A 17,779-nucleotide genomic window follows, 5' to 3' on the forward strand; every position below is an offset into this window, starting at 1 on the left:
CCTACTGCTGCCTGTGCCATGGAGGCTCCTTCTGCAGCCTTCAGCAGCAGCCTGGGTGGGGAAACCCCTCTGTGCCATGAAATCACCATTAAAAACTCGTGTTGAGGAGATGGAGGAGGGCGTGCAGGTGCGAGATACGTGTTATTAGTGGATGGAGAAGAGTGGGTTGATGCTGGTCAGGGAAAGACCGCCAGCAGCGGGACAGGGAGGCGGAGAGGTCTGCTCTTATCAGTGCTGGGAGGGGAGGCAGCGGGAGATGAGGTTTCTTGGGGAAGATGACCAAAACGCCGCCGCCTCAGTAGGGACGACCTGAGGCGAGGCGGACAGGTGAACACCTGAGGCGAAGCGAGCGCCTCACCACGCGGCGCGGGAAGGCCACGGGAGAGAAAAAAAACAACAGGAGACTGAAGGATTTATTCCCAATTCTGTTAAAAATTTTTATTTAGACGATAAAATAAAGGCAAGAGCAGGCTTCCCCTCGGCCTGCACCTGCTCCCCTCAGCCGCCGGGGCCGGCCCCGCGCCTGCGCCCGCCGCCAGCCCCCCCCCGCCGCCCGCCGGCCGCCTCCTCGCCCTCCTCCCTGCCCGCGGGGCGCGGGAGCCGCTGACGGGAGCGAGGCGGAGTCTGGAGGGAAGATACCGAGAGATAGAGATTTAAATCACATCCCCGGCTCTACAAGGGCAGCGGCCGCCGCAGCCCCGGCGCAGAGCCACGGACGCACGCAACCGAGAGAGGTGCTGCCGGCTCCGCTGCTCGCCATGGGTGCCGCTGCCGCCGAGCCCCCCCGCGCCGCCGGCCTCGTGTCCAGCGTGCTGAACGACACCCTCGAGTTCTACCGCTGGACCTGGAGCATCCGAGGTAACGCCACCGGCCACCGGGAACCGGGCACCGGGCACCGGCCGCCCCCCCGAGCCCCGCCGCCATCACCGCGCCCGGCGCCCCCCGCCCGCGGGGGCAGCGGCGCCGCGCTCAAAATGGCTCCGTTGCCAAGGCGACGGCGGGAGGGCGGGCGGGCCGGGGAGGGGGGACAGCTCCTCGCTGTGTGGGGGGCACCGGGGGGACCCCCACACGGGGGGTGCCGCCTTTCCCCGCTTCGCAGCCGTGTCCCCGCAGCCTCCCCCGGCTCCCCTCGGTCGCCACAGCCGGTGGGCAGCCGGCTGGTTGCGGCGAGCCGGGCCCCGAGCCCGCTGGCAGCGGCGTGTGGCAAATGGTGGAGGCCGGGCGAGCTGGCTGCGGGCGGCGGTGCGGGTGGGGCGGCCTTAAATAATGTTAGATAATGTTAAATAATGTTAAATGTGCAATATTGAGTGCGAGGGGGCTCGCTCTGACGTCCCCCGGGCTCGCTGCGCGCTGACACCCGGCACGGAGGATGCTGAAGGAGGAGAAAATGGTCCCGGGATGTGGAGCTGCTGGCGCTGGGGCAGCAAGCCAGGCGCTTTCCGTCGCTTTCCAGCCGGCTGTGCCACGATCCGGGCTGTTTCCTTCCAACCTGGGCATGCACGGAGCACGCTGGAGTGAGCACGGCCACCGAGGTGTCTTGTGGCAGCCCGATACCCAAAAACGCGGGGCCTGGATGCAGGCTGGGAGCTCGCTGCTGCACCAGCAGCCCTGGCTTTTCCGCCCCCCTCCGTTCTGCCATCTGCCAGATAAGGAATTAACCTTATCTCATAGATGGAGGGGCTCACTTTATTTTTAATTTTTTTTTTTTTTTATCATGGAAAGCCTTCCCAGCTATCCTCTGGGTTTTGCCGTATTTTAAAGATTGCTAAGCCTATGTGCATCGCTCTCCTTCGCCGTGTGCAGCCTGCCGGGCTGTAAGATGAAACGAAAATGCTTGCAGCAGCACTACGGGTAATCTGCCAGCACCAGCTCGCCTTGCCTCGTGCTGCAGGCACCTGCTCCGAGCTTCCCGGGTAATGCAGGAGGGATGCTGCTCAGCCAGGCAGCTGCAGTTTCGGATGGGCATAGAAATAGGTGTGGGTACCAAGCTGACGTCCTTACAGATTACTTGCTTTGTCTGAAAAAGGATTTCGAGTTCTGATCTGTTTTCTGAACTTCAAATGTGTTATTTAAGTTCAGCTGCAGACTACATTTGTTGTCAGCAAAAATCCCCCCCCCCCCAAAAAAGAAAAACAAAAAACACAACACCCCAAAAAAGCTACCCCCCCCAAAAAAAAAAAAAACAAAACCTAACAAAAAAAATCCAAGAAGGAGGGATTCCTTTATGTAAGGAATGTAAAGATAAGTAACTCACATTAATACTATCCATCAAGTGAACTTTTGCTTCCCCTTGCACTGCTTTGGAGAGCCTTAAGCAGTGTTAGGATGCCACTGTGATGGTATCTAGAATATGCCCAAGTCCTTGCTAATCCTGTGCTAAATGATTGCTCCAAGTTCAGTGGTGTTGCTGTTAATGTGGGGTTCCGCTATGGAGTGCATCAATCACCTTTTGCGTAAGGTGCTGAGAGTTTCAGGTTCCGAATTTCAGTGACTCCCTGCAAGGACGGTTTTGGACAGAGGCTAAGTCACATCCTACTCGTGTCACCATTCTTGTTTGTGCCCAGCCTTGTGTAGAAACGAGGTCCTCCTGTAGTTCTTAGGGTCAGGGATGGGTATATGAAAGGCAGTATCCACACAAGGTAGCTACAATGTAGCTCCAGATAAGAAAGTGCCATTATGAGGCAATGCTGCACTACTGTGTAATAAAATCGTATTTTAATGCCCAAAGTTCCTCTTCGATGCTTGCTCAGTTTGCAGCTTTCCTGCACGTGTCTTCATTCAGAACAAGACGTTGTCTCTATTTGTCATCTTTGAGCGAATGTATGTTAAAATCATGAATTTGGCACTGTTGTGTGAATCCATGCAATTCACCTTTGTGTCAGGAACAGCAGTGATGTTGCTCAACAGACAACACAAATTATGGCATGCAAGACCATTGCCCAACTTTCAATATCATTAAATAAAAAACTATACCACGCAGCAGAGTTGCTCAACCAATGATGCCATGCAATACCATTACACAATAAATCATACTGAAACACTACTACACAGCAAAATTACACAATAAAATGTGAAGAAATTTTATTCCCACTACTACTCCTACACAAAAACTTCCCATTCATATAAAACCAAAGTTATTTATTCCCCAGTTCTTGCTTCCATTTTCTGATGGATGCCCAGGTCTGTCCTCAGCCCCGTTGTCGACGTGCAGCTGGATTGTCCTGCCAGCAGGTTTTTTTGTCTGTTATCCCACGCTCCTGTGATGGGACGGCATGCGACTGTGCCAGAGTGTCCCGCGCAGTCTTGTGCCTCTTTATTTTTATGCAGTAAAGACTTGGTCTTTCCTCCTTTGCTTTATGACATTTAAAAAGCAACCAACCCTTTCTGAGGTCAGAAAGAACCCCAAAAGGCTCAATATATGATAAGCCTAACTGGATTTTTTTTGAATGATGTCACAACTTTTAATACTAAGCCTGCTGTCCAAAGCAGATGCTGTTTGTTTGTTTTACTGTGGTCAGTTTCTTCAGCCTTGCATTTGGAAATGCTAGCAATATTCTTTTTTCCCCAGATATATTATTAATATATATTTTCAGCCTTAGCAATGCTTAGTATGTGTTTTTCTCTGTTAATTTGTTTGAAATACTTTTTTTTTCCCCCTCTCCTCTCCTTCCTTGACTGCCTTTTTAGACCCCTGTCATGAAAGCCTGAAATCCATCGTCACTGTGTATTTGCCTGAGAAGGCTGAGGATGGGTTGGGAAGCCATAAACTTCACAGAGAGGTCGAAAGGGCAAAAACGTGGCTTTGGCAGTTATCAAGAGGCAAAAAAAGGTGGTTGGGGGAACAATTCTCATCAGGAAAGATGATCTAGGAAATTCTATGCCATTATGGGCAAGGGCATGGGACCAGTAACGTGTGATGGATGGGGCAGGGCATCTTTCTTTCGGCTCAGCTCGCTGGTTGGGGTTAGACCTGGGCAGGAAGGATTAAGGGTATGATTAGATGAGTGAGCAAATGACTTAGAGGGAGGTTCCAGGCTGAGTCCAGGAGAACTATTAAGGTGAATAACTCAGGACAAAGCCCGGAACGTGGACATCTGCAAAACGTGGGTGAAGAGACCCCTGACATTTAGGGAGGAGACATTTAGGGAGGAGACTGCCCGAAAGGGAGATGTGTGAAACCCTTTATCCAAAAGACAGAGGAACTACTGTGGATGTATCGAGCTGAAGAAACAGGATTTATGGACTCTGGGTGAGAATGGTTGGTTTTGGAGCTCAAAGTTAAAAGCAGGCAGGGCTGTCCCTGGCCATGTGGGACTGCTTTGGAACAGCACTTTTCACTGTGGAGAAACCGACTATGGCCAGAGGATCCTGGATTTCTATACCTGGGGAAAGGTGGCTGGTGTGGTTGGCAGACAGTGGGATTATGTGAGCTGCCTCGTCGCGGTGGGAGATTTGTGCCAAAGCTGGAAGCCAGAAGTATCCCGATGAAAAATCTTCAGAAGCCGAAAATGGAGAGAGAGAAATTGATTGCAGAAGTAAATGTTAAAGGCTAAAACATGTGAGCGTACTGCCAACCACGCCAAGGACCAGGAGCATCCCAATTTGCTTAGTGTATTTCAATAAGCATCCTTGGTGTAGAGGAGCCAGCTATTGGTATCAGAGATAACGTGCTGGGTGTTTGGGGGATGTTCCACCCACACTTCATCATCAGAAGATATCAGATTGCAGGACTCAAACGACAGCTAATGGAAATGTATTTCCGAAAAGTGCGTTCCTGGAGTGGGGGTCTCGGTGTGGAGATCTTGGATCACCAAGCTTCAAGAGCTGGGCCTGAGGACGTAGCCAGAAGCAAAGCTGACACCATGAGAGCCACCACCAAGCTGAGGTGCAGGTGACAGACATCCCTTTTTTAAAGGAGAGAGGAGGAGTTGTAGGTAGCCTGCAACTCTCAGCTCCAGCAAAGGGATGAAACGAGAAAAAAAGCCTTCAGCACCTTCAGAAAGAGCGCTACAAACTTGTCTTTGAACATTCGTTAGCAAATTCATGAAGCAAAGTGAAAGGCATGGACGAGATGGAAAGAGGAAGGGATGATCCTGACATGAAAACTGCATAGGAGAAGATCCTTTCTCATGTGTAGATACCATGTCTCGAAATCTCTAAATGAAGTAAGATGTTATGGACACTATTAAATCAGTTTCCTTGGAAAAGGTTGGGGAAACTGCTTTATGCATGATTTAACCACACTGACTGCATGACCATAGCACCCACTGCAGCTGATCCAAACGACTGGATATATAAAATTGCAGCATACCATAAATTACTGTTGTGGAGATCTTGGCAGATCCCGTTTCCCAGCTGAAGCTACGTGCCAGCAGTGAGGGGATGTAGCAGGGCAATGGGTAAAGCTGTGGCAGTCCAGAAGAGGTTGTATTAAACTGTCCTGTGTAACCACGAGAGGCTGGCAAAGGAAACTTAAGGACAACCAGCAGAGGAAGAGGTGGGAAATGTGGTTTGTGGTGCCTTTTAAGGGCTTGTAGACCAGGAGCCGTGAGCCGTGGGTGAGGCAGGACTCTGCTTTTTGCCAGTCCAGGCAGGTTCCTGGAGTTACTGGGTTCACATGGGAAGGATTAAGGGAGCACTTGGATGAAAGGTGGATGACTGAAAAGGCTGCAAGCAGGCGTTGAGAAAACCTTGGGAAGAACTTGCTAGGGTGCAAGAATAAGGGGGGAAAGGTGGGGGTGTGTGCTGAAGAGCTTCAGAGCTGGGATAAACGGGGTTAAACGTGAGTGGCCCGAAGGTGGGCTGTATTTTAAACCAAAGTTGAAGCTACCACAGCACTCCAAGAGGGACTCGCTTCTGTTTTGTGCATGAGTCTAGGAAGGTGTGGGTGGGGGTAGGTGGTTTCTGGATCTGAGGTGTGGATCACGGGTACAGCTCTGCTCAGCTTTGTCAGGCCTGGAGTGCTTCTGAGCGTAAGGCCTTCGAGGTCTTGTGGCATTTTAAGGATGTAAATGCGGGCGGGTGCGAAGTTCAGGCCTGCTGAGGGCTTGTGGCAGCCCTGGGGGGGGGTTGAGGACCGCAGCCAAGGCAGAGGTAAGGCAATAAGTGTCTGCAGGGCAGGCCCAGAGGCAGACTGAGCACACCATGTGCTTCGTATTAGCTCCGTGTGGTGTGCTTGGCTTCGAGATAAACACGAGGTAGTTTACCTTGCTGTTACGGGAGGCGAGGGGGATTAAGCCGCCCCAATTCGGCTTGTGGTTGTTGCAAGATAACGGCGTGCCCGGGGCACGAACTGCTCCTGGTTCTGTCAGAGTAACTCACTGGTGTGCCTGCCGCTCAGCTCCTTTCTCCAGGTACGTGGCTGGATCCTTCGCTCCTGCCCTGGAGAGCTCTCTGCTCTGTGGTGCTGCCTGCTCGTCCCGTGAGACTCCCGCTGGCCCCTCTCATCCATCCACCTCCCACACGCGCTCCTCCGCGGCAGCATCCCCTCGTGTTCAGACGACTTGGTTTATTCCCGTCTCATTTTCCTTTTCCTCTCACCTCTTTCTGCAGTCTCTCAGAAGTCTTTTACTATCTCTTGTACATATTTTGCTTCAGATGTTGCGACTGACCATGGTATCTTCTTATCTTTTGTCTCTTCCATGGCTGTAAATCATTTGCCTCTGCTAGTTATAGCAAACACTTTCTAAATGCTCCCAGGATATTGCTGGAAGCGGGTGCCTGTAGCCGGTTCCTTTCACCTGTCAGGTGGGCCAGTGAGTCTTATTCCCTTACACACAATTTGATGTCCTTCCATTCCTGTATTATTGTTGTAATACCTTCTTTTTAAAGGGTTTAAGGTACCGCTGTAGAGGGGAATTAAAAAAAAGGAAGCACAGGTGCTAAGTTAAATATCTGGGCTGCAAATAGGAGGCTGTGTAACCATATTTCCTGGGTTTGCATTCTGCATTTAGTAGCTTACTGGAACAGATGTGTTCAATAGAAATACTTACACCCAGAGTGCCCCAAAGTGCTCTGAGACCAAGTCCAGATCTTTGGTTTGTCTACTCACAGTTTGTCATCTATGAATTTTTGATCAAGAGTGAGAAACTATTTCAGAAACCATTAGGAAGCTGTGGTCTGGGGGCTGTGTGCTGCCACAAGAGGTAACACAACCGTAGAAGCAGAGGCTCCGTTGCAGTGGTGGTTTGGATACGGCGTTATCTAGCAGCCAGATTGATGTTGTTCCTGGTATTCCTGGGGAAAGGTTCAGGTGTTTGTGATTGTTCTGGCCATCTTTGGGTACGGGACCTCTTCTTTGTTCCATTTGTGTTCTGAAGAACAACATCTGAAGACTTTTTTTCCCAGATTTGCCATTCTTGCTGATACCAAAGGCATGCTGAAGAAACAAATCCTGGTTTGCAGTGTTATTTTTCTTTGGAGGCTGATGTCCTTGTCTTAGCCTAACAGAAGGCCTACTGTACCTCGCTACTGGAAGCTTTGCTTCTGCCCCTCAGCTTGGAAGATAAGAGCTAATACATCTCAGTAACTCCTCTTGCAGGTTTATTCAAAACAAGCTTTTGACCTTGTTCATCCTTCTGTAAAACAAAGCTGGGCAGCAGCATCCTCGTGCTGCTGCAAACAGGAAAATAAAAGCAGGCAAAGCAGGCAGTTTCTCAGAGGGATTCATGTGCAGCTCCTCGCAAATATTCTCTGGTATTCTCCGGTCAGTGCACCTCGGTGTCTCTAAATATTCATCTGCAGTCCCAAATCATCCTGTATTTTGAGGGCCACAAGGTGGGTTGTTTGCGCTCGCTGTGTGGTTAAGCACTGCTGTCCTTCTGCTGCGTTAGCACCTCGCCAAGGTATTTCCGTGCTGCCTCCGTGCCCTGCGAGTGCTGAGTGTGTAACATCTCTCTGCAGTGGATAAGTGGAGATTTTAATAAACGGCTATTAATAATCCTTTACATTTCACGAGGGTGCTAGCTTCTGGCTGAGGGAATTTGATGAAAATCTGTCTATGGACAAAAAATATTCTGTGGTCATCCCCTTTATATGGTATTTCCATAGGAGTACAGAGATGTGGGCTTGGTCTTAGAGCTCTGGACCTAGTTCCTAAAATTGCAGCCTGTGTTTTTTGTTTGGCTTCTTTTTTTCTCTTTGCATCTGAATGCTCTGTAACTTGTAACATTTAAGAAAAGACACACAGGTATCACTGCACTGGGCACCCGTCTGGCTTTCGTGGTGTTTGGAAAAGTCGGATTTGACAAACAAAAGGCTACACCATGCCTTGAGGGCTTATAATCTTGCACGTCTTGTGTAAGCTTCAGCAAGGTTTGTGTTTCTGTTATTCCTTGAGGCGGAGTGTTTGTGCTGTCCCCACAAATAATCGTAATCAGCAGAGGAGGTAAGTCAAAAGTAGTTTGAATAAGGCAGACTCTTAGTGTTGAAAATCCTGGGAGTTGATAGTAAATTGATATTTCTGAGCTTGATTTCATTATTATCCTTGTCTTGAGACAAGCGAATCCTGTAATTGCTGTGTACAGGCTTGAAAGATAATATAATATTAGTGGCTGAATTACAGGAGTCCCAAGAAGGCTGAAATGCTTGTTACAATGCACCTGACCTTTTAACAACAAATTGGGATTAGGCATCCCAGTTACTTTAATGGGAGTTTATGAAATACACGCATATTACACAGGTGTTTAGTAGCTGCAGGAGACGTTCTTCGTAGCTGTGTGGTGTTTTGGTTTTATGCTAGGTCCACGTGTTGCTGTGTATAGCTTTATATAAGGCTAAATAGTCAATTACAAAGCCACAACAGTAAAGGCAAAGCCCCAGGTGGTTGTAGGCAGTACCTGTCAGTCCTGGCTCTAGCCCTTTTGGTTTGGGGCAGGCACCTCTCTCGTTTCTGGATGGGACAGGATTGGTACAGGGAACAGGATTGGTACAGCTTCGTCTGCAAACTTTTTAATTGTTTTGTTTTTGTCTGGGGGGGGTTGTCCTTGTTTTGTTTCAGAGTAAGTTCTTTCATTATTTGTTGTGCGTGAGAATTTCATTTTATTGTTACTCATTCTTGCATCTTAACAAGCTATGAAACAGCAAACTAAAACACTAAAACGGCTTTGCCACGAAATTTTGATGCATCTCAGCACAAACAAATGAGCTGGTTAAAGCTTGAGCATAGATAAAATACTCAACTCAGATACTCCCATTCATTCTCCAAGATCAAAGCGAATGCAACCATTTCGTACTGTTCTGTGCCAAAAAGCCACTTAAATGGGGTCCTGCTGCCGTGTTGGAGCCGTGGTCCGTACAGCATTGTGCACGTGTGATCCGTGGCTTTGCCAGTAGCCCTAGTACTGAATTCTCCTGAGAGGGAAAGTGGCAGGCTGGTGCAGGACGTGGTTTCCCCTGTCAAACAGGTGAACTTAAATGTTTGGAGGTGATCTGGAGATGAAAATGATGAAAGGATTGCAAGATACACCTCGAAGTGAACAAAACCAGTGAGTGACAGCTGCTTAAAAGCACCCAAATGAGGGGGAGAGGGGGGAAATGATAACAGGTGAGTCATCAGCCTACCAGAGAAAAGTGTGATTAACTGGCTGCTTAATGTTTAATTCCGATGCCTTCGGACTCAGGGAGCAAATTTATGCAGTGGGTGTAATTAACATTTTACAGCATTAGTGTCCTGCTGGATTCACTGCTTCTGGAAATACTTACTGGGTGGTGACGAGAAACTCTTCTGAGGGAGATAACTTGGCTAAAACACAAGTGAGTTAAGGGAGGGCTATTGGCCTCTGTCCTGTGGATTGTACTAGGTTGCTGTGTCAAGTACATGCATCTTTGATGCTGCCAGCCTCCTTAGAAATACCTGTAGTGCCCCAAAACTGCAGGCATTGCCAAGTGTGGTGGGTGAGATAAAGGGTGAAAAATAAGCAGGGACTGGATGCTCCTCATGTCCCAGTCCTTCTGCTTGCCTGCGCTGTCCCTCCTCAGAGCCTGTTCAGACTGCTTGCTGATTCAGACAGGCTGCAGGAGTCCTGTTTGGGCACTGGCTTCAATCCTTTATTGTGGCATTTCCCATAAAGAAGGCTGAGGACTGGAGTGCAATACGTGCAATGAATAATCAGTATTAAAACAGGCAAGTTAATTCAAGTGCTGGAGAACTTTTAAAAGAATAATTCATTTCAAGCCGCACGGACGCTCTATTAAAGCTGTAATAAATTAAGAGCAGACTTTTAGTTCTGTTGGTATTAGATTCGGGTACTTCTCTGAGAGCCTGCAGCCCTAGCTGTGTGCCATTTTAAAGCTCACATCTGCAGCTTCGGCTGTTCCCTGTATCATATAGAATCAGTAAGGTTGGAAAAGACCTGCAAGGTTATATCTGTATGCTCTGAGGGTTTGGTTTGTGGCAGACTGAGGTGTGTGGGTTTGGTTTTGTTGTTTTTTGTTTTCCTCCTCCTCCTCTTGGAATCTCTACAGCCAGTAGCGGTGAACGTACTGCTAAGTGATTCAGACACCTTGCTCCATTTAATTTAAAAGCTTAGGGCCTAACCACATAGATGCTTACTTGAGTTTCAGCTGACCTAGTCTGCAGTGGCTGGAGAGCTGCAGTGAAGTTCTATTCGCTTGTAATTTTTTGCATTTGTGCTACACATCCTGGCTCAGTCCCACAAATAGAGAAATAAACTGTATGGGATATTAACTGCTAACCAGAAAGAAAAAATGGGGCAGAACACTAAAATACTGTGAAGAAATAGAAAAGCTTTGTAAATGTTTAGTTACAAGATACACAGAGTTGTTTCTCACGTGTTTTCTTACATGATGCATGTCTTCGTTTTGTGATACCTCTCAAGTGTAGTGCTCCTGGAGCTAACAAGAGAAGCGAAATAGCTTGATTAATAAAATGGTGTAGTTTGTAGGACAGTAATTAGATACTGCTGGTTTGCCTTCCTTACACTGCAGAATTTAAATCCTGCTTTTTTAAGGAAATCTCTCTTAAAGTTGCGACTGGGCTTCGGGGGGGGGGCTGCTTGTTTAAAATAAACAGCTCTGCGGAGAACTCTCACTGCTGAGAACCACTTTTAAGCAGTCACCGTCACTTCTGCAGTGTCCTGACAAATGTAATTGGACAGATGGGTGTGCTGGATTGGCACTCTAAGTGTCTTTGCGCTGAGAATAGTATCAATAGCTATTAATAACTTTGAAAGGCTCTCCAGATAAATTAGTGAGTAGCGACCTTATAGCTAACGAGTGTGTGTGTTGTTCAGCTGAAAACTTGCATGGATTTTTAAAAATTATTTTTGTAAATCAAATGTGAATGCATGGAATTTCGAATTCGTGTATTTCAGTTAATTTCTTTTGAAGCTGATATTAAATGCACAGGTAGTCATCATTGCACCAGTTCAGGATTTCTTCCGATGAATGTCTGATGCATTTTTTTTGCTCATTTTTTAAAATTTACTTCTTGATAAAAGAAAAAAAAAAAAAAGATTGTAGGCTCAGTAATAAACCGAGAATGTAACCAAACATCTAAACTCCTGCCTATTGGCAAGGAAATGCTGAATCACCTATAACAGAAGCATTTGCATATAAAAACACAGTGAGCTTCAAAGAAGTTTCTAATGATTTTCATTCTAGATCACTATCAGTGCAGTCTTACGTATTTAAGATCATCATCTTTTGCCTTCCATATTTTAACAGGGCTTCATTGTGTCCTCTTTGGACATTACCAAGGATATTTATTCCTTTTCACTCGTTCTACTCTTGCCCTTGCACCGGAGGAAGAAATTGGAGCACTTCTTGTATATATTTCCCATTAATTGCCCCACATAATTAAAAAATTAAATCCTGCAAGATTAGGTGCCTCGGGGCAATTCCAAATTTATATGTTCCTCTGCTTCTTGTCTGGCTTTGCAATGTGAGACTCAAAAATGTAGATACACAAAATGACAGGCAGATCTTGTGTGTGCAAAGATTTCATGTTCTTGCCTTACATAACGTGTTCCTGCTGGGACTCTGCCACTGAAAGACACCTTAATTTACTTTGAATTCGCCTTACAATTGGGTGCTGCTTTACATGTGTGGTCCAAAACGTGTGCCACCTTCCAAAACAGCCCTGTACTGCAGGCTGTGCCATGACAACAATCATTTTGTGAGCGAATTAGAATCTGGGTCTTAGGCTTTGAAAGACAAACGCATTAATCCCCTGCAAGATTCAGGCACTCTCTGTCAATTCTAATCAGGTGAAGGCACTGGGCGTTTTGCTTCAACGCATTGGAGGGATACTTTTAATTCGGGGAGATGGCCTTTTTATTTCATGCTTATTTTGTTTTTCAGATAACGATGCACTGATGGTATATAAAATAATGCAGGGTTTAATACACTTACATGTCCCCTTAAGCTGTCGCAGTTCTCTTGTCATTTGCAGAAACCATTTGTGGCCATCAGCACCAGTGAATAATAGTACACAAAATTCCACTGTTTTTGTGAAAACAAGGGTTTTTTTTTGTTTGTGCGTTGTTTTTTTTTGTTTATTTGTTTGTTTGTTTTTAGTTATTCTTTTGAGTGGCTTGGAGGGCTTGTCACTTAATTGGTTGCCTTAATTTGTCTTGGTTTGAAAGAGTTGCTCACTTCCTGAAAAGCAAATTGGAACAAGGGTGCACGTGTAACCGTGTGTTTTCTGTGTGGAACAGCAGGCTTACCCCGTAGCTGACAGTAAGTCATTTTTGTAATACCCTCTGTGCAACAGGAATGATGTACCAAACTGATCTAAAACTTAGCAAGTTACTTTGTATTGTCCAGGCAGGATCTCATAATAAATGATTTTTGTGTGTGTGTGTGTGTGCATTTTTTTTCCCAAATCTCGCAGCCTCTAGGATGAATACTTCCATGTTTTCTGATTTCACAGTATTAGTGGAAGGTAATCAGATGCAGGGTCTCCTAAATGCCCTTAAAAAAATGTGATGCTTCTGTTTTGATTGATCAGGTTACACTCCAGAACTGAATTCAGAGGGAATGCTCAAGCCTACGGTAGTCATACGGGTGTTTCATGTTCAAAATGTTATAATCATCCCTACTAGTTATTACAGTCACCAAAATGCCAGTCAGGTGGATTCCCTGGGCAGGGAGGTGTGCAGTCCGTATCAGTGAGCTGTGCGTTTCATGCAGGTACATTGAGGAGGCTAGTGTCTGAGCTGTAGTGGGTCATGGGCCAGAAACCCTGCACAGAGGGTAGGGAACAGCCTGAGACTACCACACAGGTACAGAAGTGTAGCGTCAGCTGTTCTGGTGGTGAGAGAGAGAACTAAATATTTCTTCTGGCATTCTCCAGGAAAACAGGTGAAATAACTGCTGACAGTTCTGATGAAGCACCAGAAGAAGCCCATTTGCAAGAGAGTTTTCATTTAAAATAAATAAATAAATAAATAAAATAAAAATTGTTCCCTTCTCTGTCCTTTCACTTATAAGTGAAATCTTAGTCTCCTGACACACAAAGACATCTGAAATAGGTCATGCTTTCCTGTTTTCAGCAGTGGATGTTAATATTAATCTCTTGGGTAGAATTTAAATCTCCTTCCAGTTTCACATCTCTAGTATTGTTGATTTAGCAGTCAGGACCCCACAAAGCACTAGGCTAGAAAATAGAAGCTGGGTTCACGACTGTGTCCCTACCTTTTCATATTGCTTACGCAGTGCAAAGAGGCCAGGAAGGCAACCAGTCCTCTTGCTTTCCTTGCCCTTAACACCTTGTGCACTGCAGTGTCTGAAACGAGATGCAGGTCTGATTAAAGCATGTCATGTGTTGGCTTTTGCCAGAGCTGCCTCTTAATTAAGAAGTGACGCCTTTGTTCTTGCTCGGCAGAGATGAATCTCTGCCCACTGTTTTACACCGAGTGGAAGACAAGGATCTCTTCCTTTGCTTTTGCCTTTTTAAGTGGTGCTACCTGTTATTTTTAAGTTCAGATTTGTTGAGCGATTGGCCAAGCAAGTGGAAACAGAAGCATAAGGGAGAGGGCTGTGCGCTAATTGCGGTGCAGCAGTGCGATTTCCATTTCTGTACATAGTAGTCCGTGAGCTCTGGAAAATGGGGCAGCTCTTCTGTGGCTCAGTACTCTGTGCTGTGCTGTACAGCAGTTGTCCTCATGTTTTATGCACAGTGTGTTATATTGTAATGGAAGTATCCGTCTCGGGGACCTGCTGAAGAGTAAAAGGTGACTTTTCTCATTTCCTTCAGTTCTGTTTCACTGCCTGCGTTTCCACAGCCAGGTTTCCACACGTGAGGAGGGCACGGCCTCTCTCTTGGTTTTTTTTTTTGCTTCTGCTGTTAAGTCATAACCAAAGCAGCTAGACTGTTTTTTATTTCTTTTCCACTTCTTTTTAGGCCTGATGGCATCTTGTTTGCAGGTTAAGTATTGTAAAATCAACAGGAAGCAAGGTGAGTCAGTGTGAGGCAGGCTGTCTTTCTGTAGAACGCAGGATGTGAGATTTATTAGAAATATGGGAGGTCTCGTGAAATCTGCTCCTAAAATAAGGTTCTAAATTCACAGTCTTAACAGCAACCAGGGCAATGAGAAAGAGGTAGGGAAGGAGGAAGGGCAGTGCTGTTCTGTGCTTACCTCATGGCAAAATTCATGGATCACCTCATGACCCTGCTCCCCATGGGGTCCCTCCCATGGATGCCATCCTTCCTGAACTGATCCTGTGGGGCTGCCCACAGGCAGCAGCTCCTCAAGCACTGCTCCCACACGGCTCCGTACCACGGGGTCCATCCCCCAGGAGCAAACTGCTCCAGCACGGGTCCCCCACGGGTGGGCGGCAGCTCCCCCCAGATCCCCTGCTCCTGCGTGGGCTCCTCTCCACGGGCTGCAGCTCCGGCCCGGGGCCTGCTCCTGTGGGGGCTCTCCATGGGCCGCAGCCTCCTCCAGACCACATCCACCTGCTCCACCGGGGGCTCCTCCACCCATGGGGGGTCTGCAGCGTGGAGATCTGCTCCATGTGGGACCCATGGGCTGCAGGGGGACAGCCTGCTCCACCAGGGGCCTCTCCCTGCACAGGCCGCAGGGGAACTGCTGCTGCGTGCCTGCAGCACCTCCTGCCCTCCTGCTGCACCGACCTGGGGGCTGCAGGCTTGCTAGTTATGGAATAGCTACTTTAATCTCAAGTTATAGCAATAGATAAAGCCTTCATACCATGGGCAGAATGATACACTGAGTAAGGAAACGTTGCTATAGTCTTCCATCCTTCCAGTGTAGCAGAACCATCATCTAATACTATGCGTCACTTGTTCCTCAGGCAAGGAGTGCTTTCTTGTTATAGATCCAGGACTTAATACAGGAAATTCTGGGCTCTAGAGTATGTGTAACTCTAGATCCAATGAGTGACTTGAGAAGACTGTCTTTAAAAAAAAAAAAAAAAAAAAAAAGATGCTGGGACCATCCCTCTGAATTGTTTTATCTCATAGTTTTTCATTAACATCGCTACTGTTTTGTCTGAAACACATCAGATTGACATACATCAAATAACATAGGTGTTTGGCAGCATACAGCTGGTATAAAACTATTGGAGGCTTTTTAATGCCTAGTTTTAAATTAACAAAAGCTTTTAATTTTGTAAGTATTTTGCCAAATCAGTTTCTTCCATTTGTAGTGGTGTTGAATATTTGGTTATGTTGCTGCTGCAGTCTCTGACCGTTGCAAGCAAAATGGTTTTTGGGGGTATGACTGGGTTGGGCTGAGTGTGGGCTCACTTGATTCAGTTTTTTTGTTGTTTTGGATTGTAGAATTGGACAGTAGAGCTTGCTTGACATAGTGAATCTCTCTGGGAGGTAATGTGATTTTTTTTTTTCTTTTTAATTATTTTTCCTTAACTTCTTAGAAAGAATGAGCATGTTGTGTTTTTATGTAGCTGATATGAATAGCTGATGCAGCTATTCTGGGAGAAAATAATATTTAACAAATGGAGTGCCTAAAATGATGATGAAATTTATTTTGTTCAGACTTCTGACTCCTTCTGTTTGCTTCACCCTCCCCAGACAAGCGTGTTGATGACTGGCCCTTGATGCAGTCTCCATTTCCAACACTGACTATAAGCACTATTTATCTCCTCACTGTTTGGCTGGGCCCCAAATGGATGAAGACAAGAGAGCCCTTCCAGTTACGTTTCCTGTTGGTTGTTTACAACTTTGGAATGGTTCTACTCAACTTCTTCATTTTCAAAGAGGTGTGTATGCACTCTCACAGGAGGGAATTCCTATTACAGTCTGCGTGCCTGTAGATTGCAAGGGAAAAATAATCTTGTGTGTTTATGGTGTCTGTTGAAGAAGATTTGGCCCAGATTTTTGAAACTGGATTTGCCTCTGACATGAATATTTCTTTAGTTATTATTTAGTTAGGTACAATGTGTTTGTGAATAAAGGTACTGGATGGGTGTATGTAAAGAACTTGTTCACTGTAGTCCAGCATAGTATTTTTTTAGATTTATATTACTGAGTACCAGAGAGACTAACTGAAATCCATAGGGATTTAACATTTATAACTATTTTTTGTCCGTTCTATTTAATAATCTTAAAAGGTGTCAGACTTTTATTAGAAATCACACTTTCAGTTGGTTTCTTGAATGTGTTAATCACTTTTAAAAACTCAGATGTGTATCGTATTGAAGAAAAGTATCTTGTTTGTAAATCAGATTTTTATAGAATAAAAATAAAATGAATTGTATCTTTATATAAAAATAAAAGTATTGAGTCTTCTAACATTTTGTTTGCAGAGTTCTGAATACGTTACTTCTAATAAAGTTCAGTGTGCTGCATTTTTCCTTTTGTTAGATTTTCTGTATAGCAGAAGTGGTTAGTAACAATGCAGTGGAAACTTCTCTTCAGCAGAAGTGAAGTGGGATTACGTTAACAGTTTGGAAACCATTATTCCAGGAAAGTTGTTCAAAATGTAGCTGATCATAAGGAGTAGTTTATGTTACTGTGACTTTACTCACATGGGTTTAAGGTCTTCTTCCTGGATGGCCTCAGATCATGAATTTGCAAGATCCGTTTCCAGGAGTAAGCAAACAGATAATGCAGTTTAAATTACAGCATCTCAAAACTCTTTTCTTAGACTCAGTTCTGCTGTATTTTGCTGGGAAAGTGGAAATCTTCCGTATATTGACCCTTTCCAGAGCTGTAATAAAATCACTAACTGGTTTCACACTGTTTTTAAGACATGGTTCAGTAAAACTAATCCTAGCTACCACACCTTAATCATCATTTTCTCTAAGTTGTCTCCTTGCGCTAAGCAACTAAGGAATAAAATGCGAGAGATAAAACAATTTAATGCCTACACCCAAGGATAATTATGGAAATGGATAAAATCTTGACAGATTAAAATTGAAACTCCTCAGAAAAGAGTTTGCACTGGTTTTGCCATTTTTGTCTTTTCATTTTTTTTTTTTGTTTTAATTTAAATCATTTAAATCAGTATGCATTATCCATAAGCTGAATTACACCAGGCATGTGGTCATTTTGTGTGCATACTTCTGTTGGATAATACATGCATTTCCATAGCATTTCCAAACTACTGAGTTCTCATTTAAAAAAAAAAAAAAAAAGTGGGTTTGAATGTGTTTGCTGCTGATAGTCTGAAAGCTCCTAATTTTAGGTACAGGCAGGTTCTAATTTCCTGGTATCCTATCCAATGGATTTTGAGCCAGACCATTGATATGACACTTATAATAGAAATTGACTTGTCTCCTTTTCTTCTCAAGACTGATGAAACTGTTCATTTGTTATCTTTAAGCCAGGGAAAAG

General features: G+C 45.5%; 1 protein-coding gene across 2 annotated transcripts in view; it reads left to right on the forward strand.

Annotated features, from left to right (window-relative positions):
* The first annotated feature begins 610 nt into the window (after positions 1-610).
* Positions 611-17,779, forward strand: part of ELOVL4 (ELOVL fatty acid elongase 4) — a 29,016-nt gene continuing 11,847 nt past the window's right edge. Inside the window, exons 1-2 of one of the 2 annotated variants that reach the window (XM_032183949.1) lie at positions 611-858; positions 16,016-16,203. In XM_032183949.1, coding sequence (XP_032039840.1) covers positions 759-858; positions 16,016-16,203 — 288 coding nt within the window. In that variant the 5' untranslated portion in view covers positions 611-758. Of the gene's footprint in view, positions 859-5,411; positions 5,498-16,015; positions 16,204-17,779 lie in introns of those variants that run through there. The other variant, XM_032183950.1, reaches the window with a different exon arrangement.

This window comes from Aythya fuligula, chromosome 3 (assembly GCF_009819795.1).
Source record: "Aythya fuligula isolate bAytFul2 chromosome 3, bAytFul2.pri, whole genome shotgun sequence".
Classification (NCBI taxonomy): Eukaryota; Metazoa; Chordata; class Aves; order Anseriformes; family Anatidae; genus Aythya; species Aythya fuligula.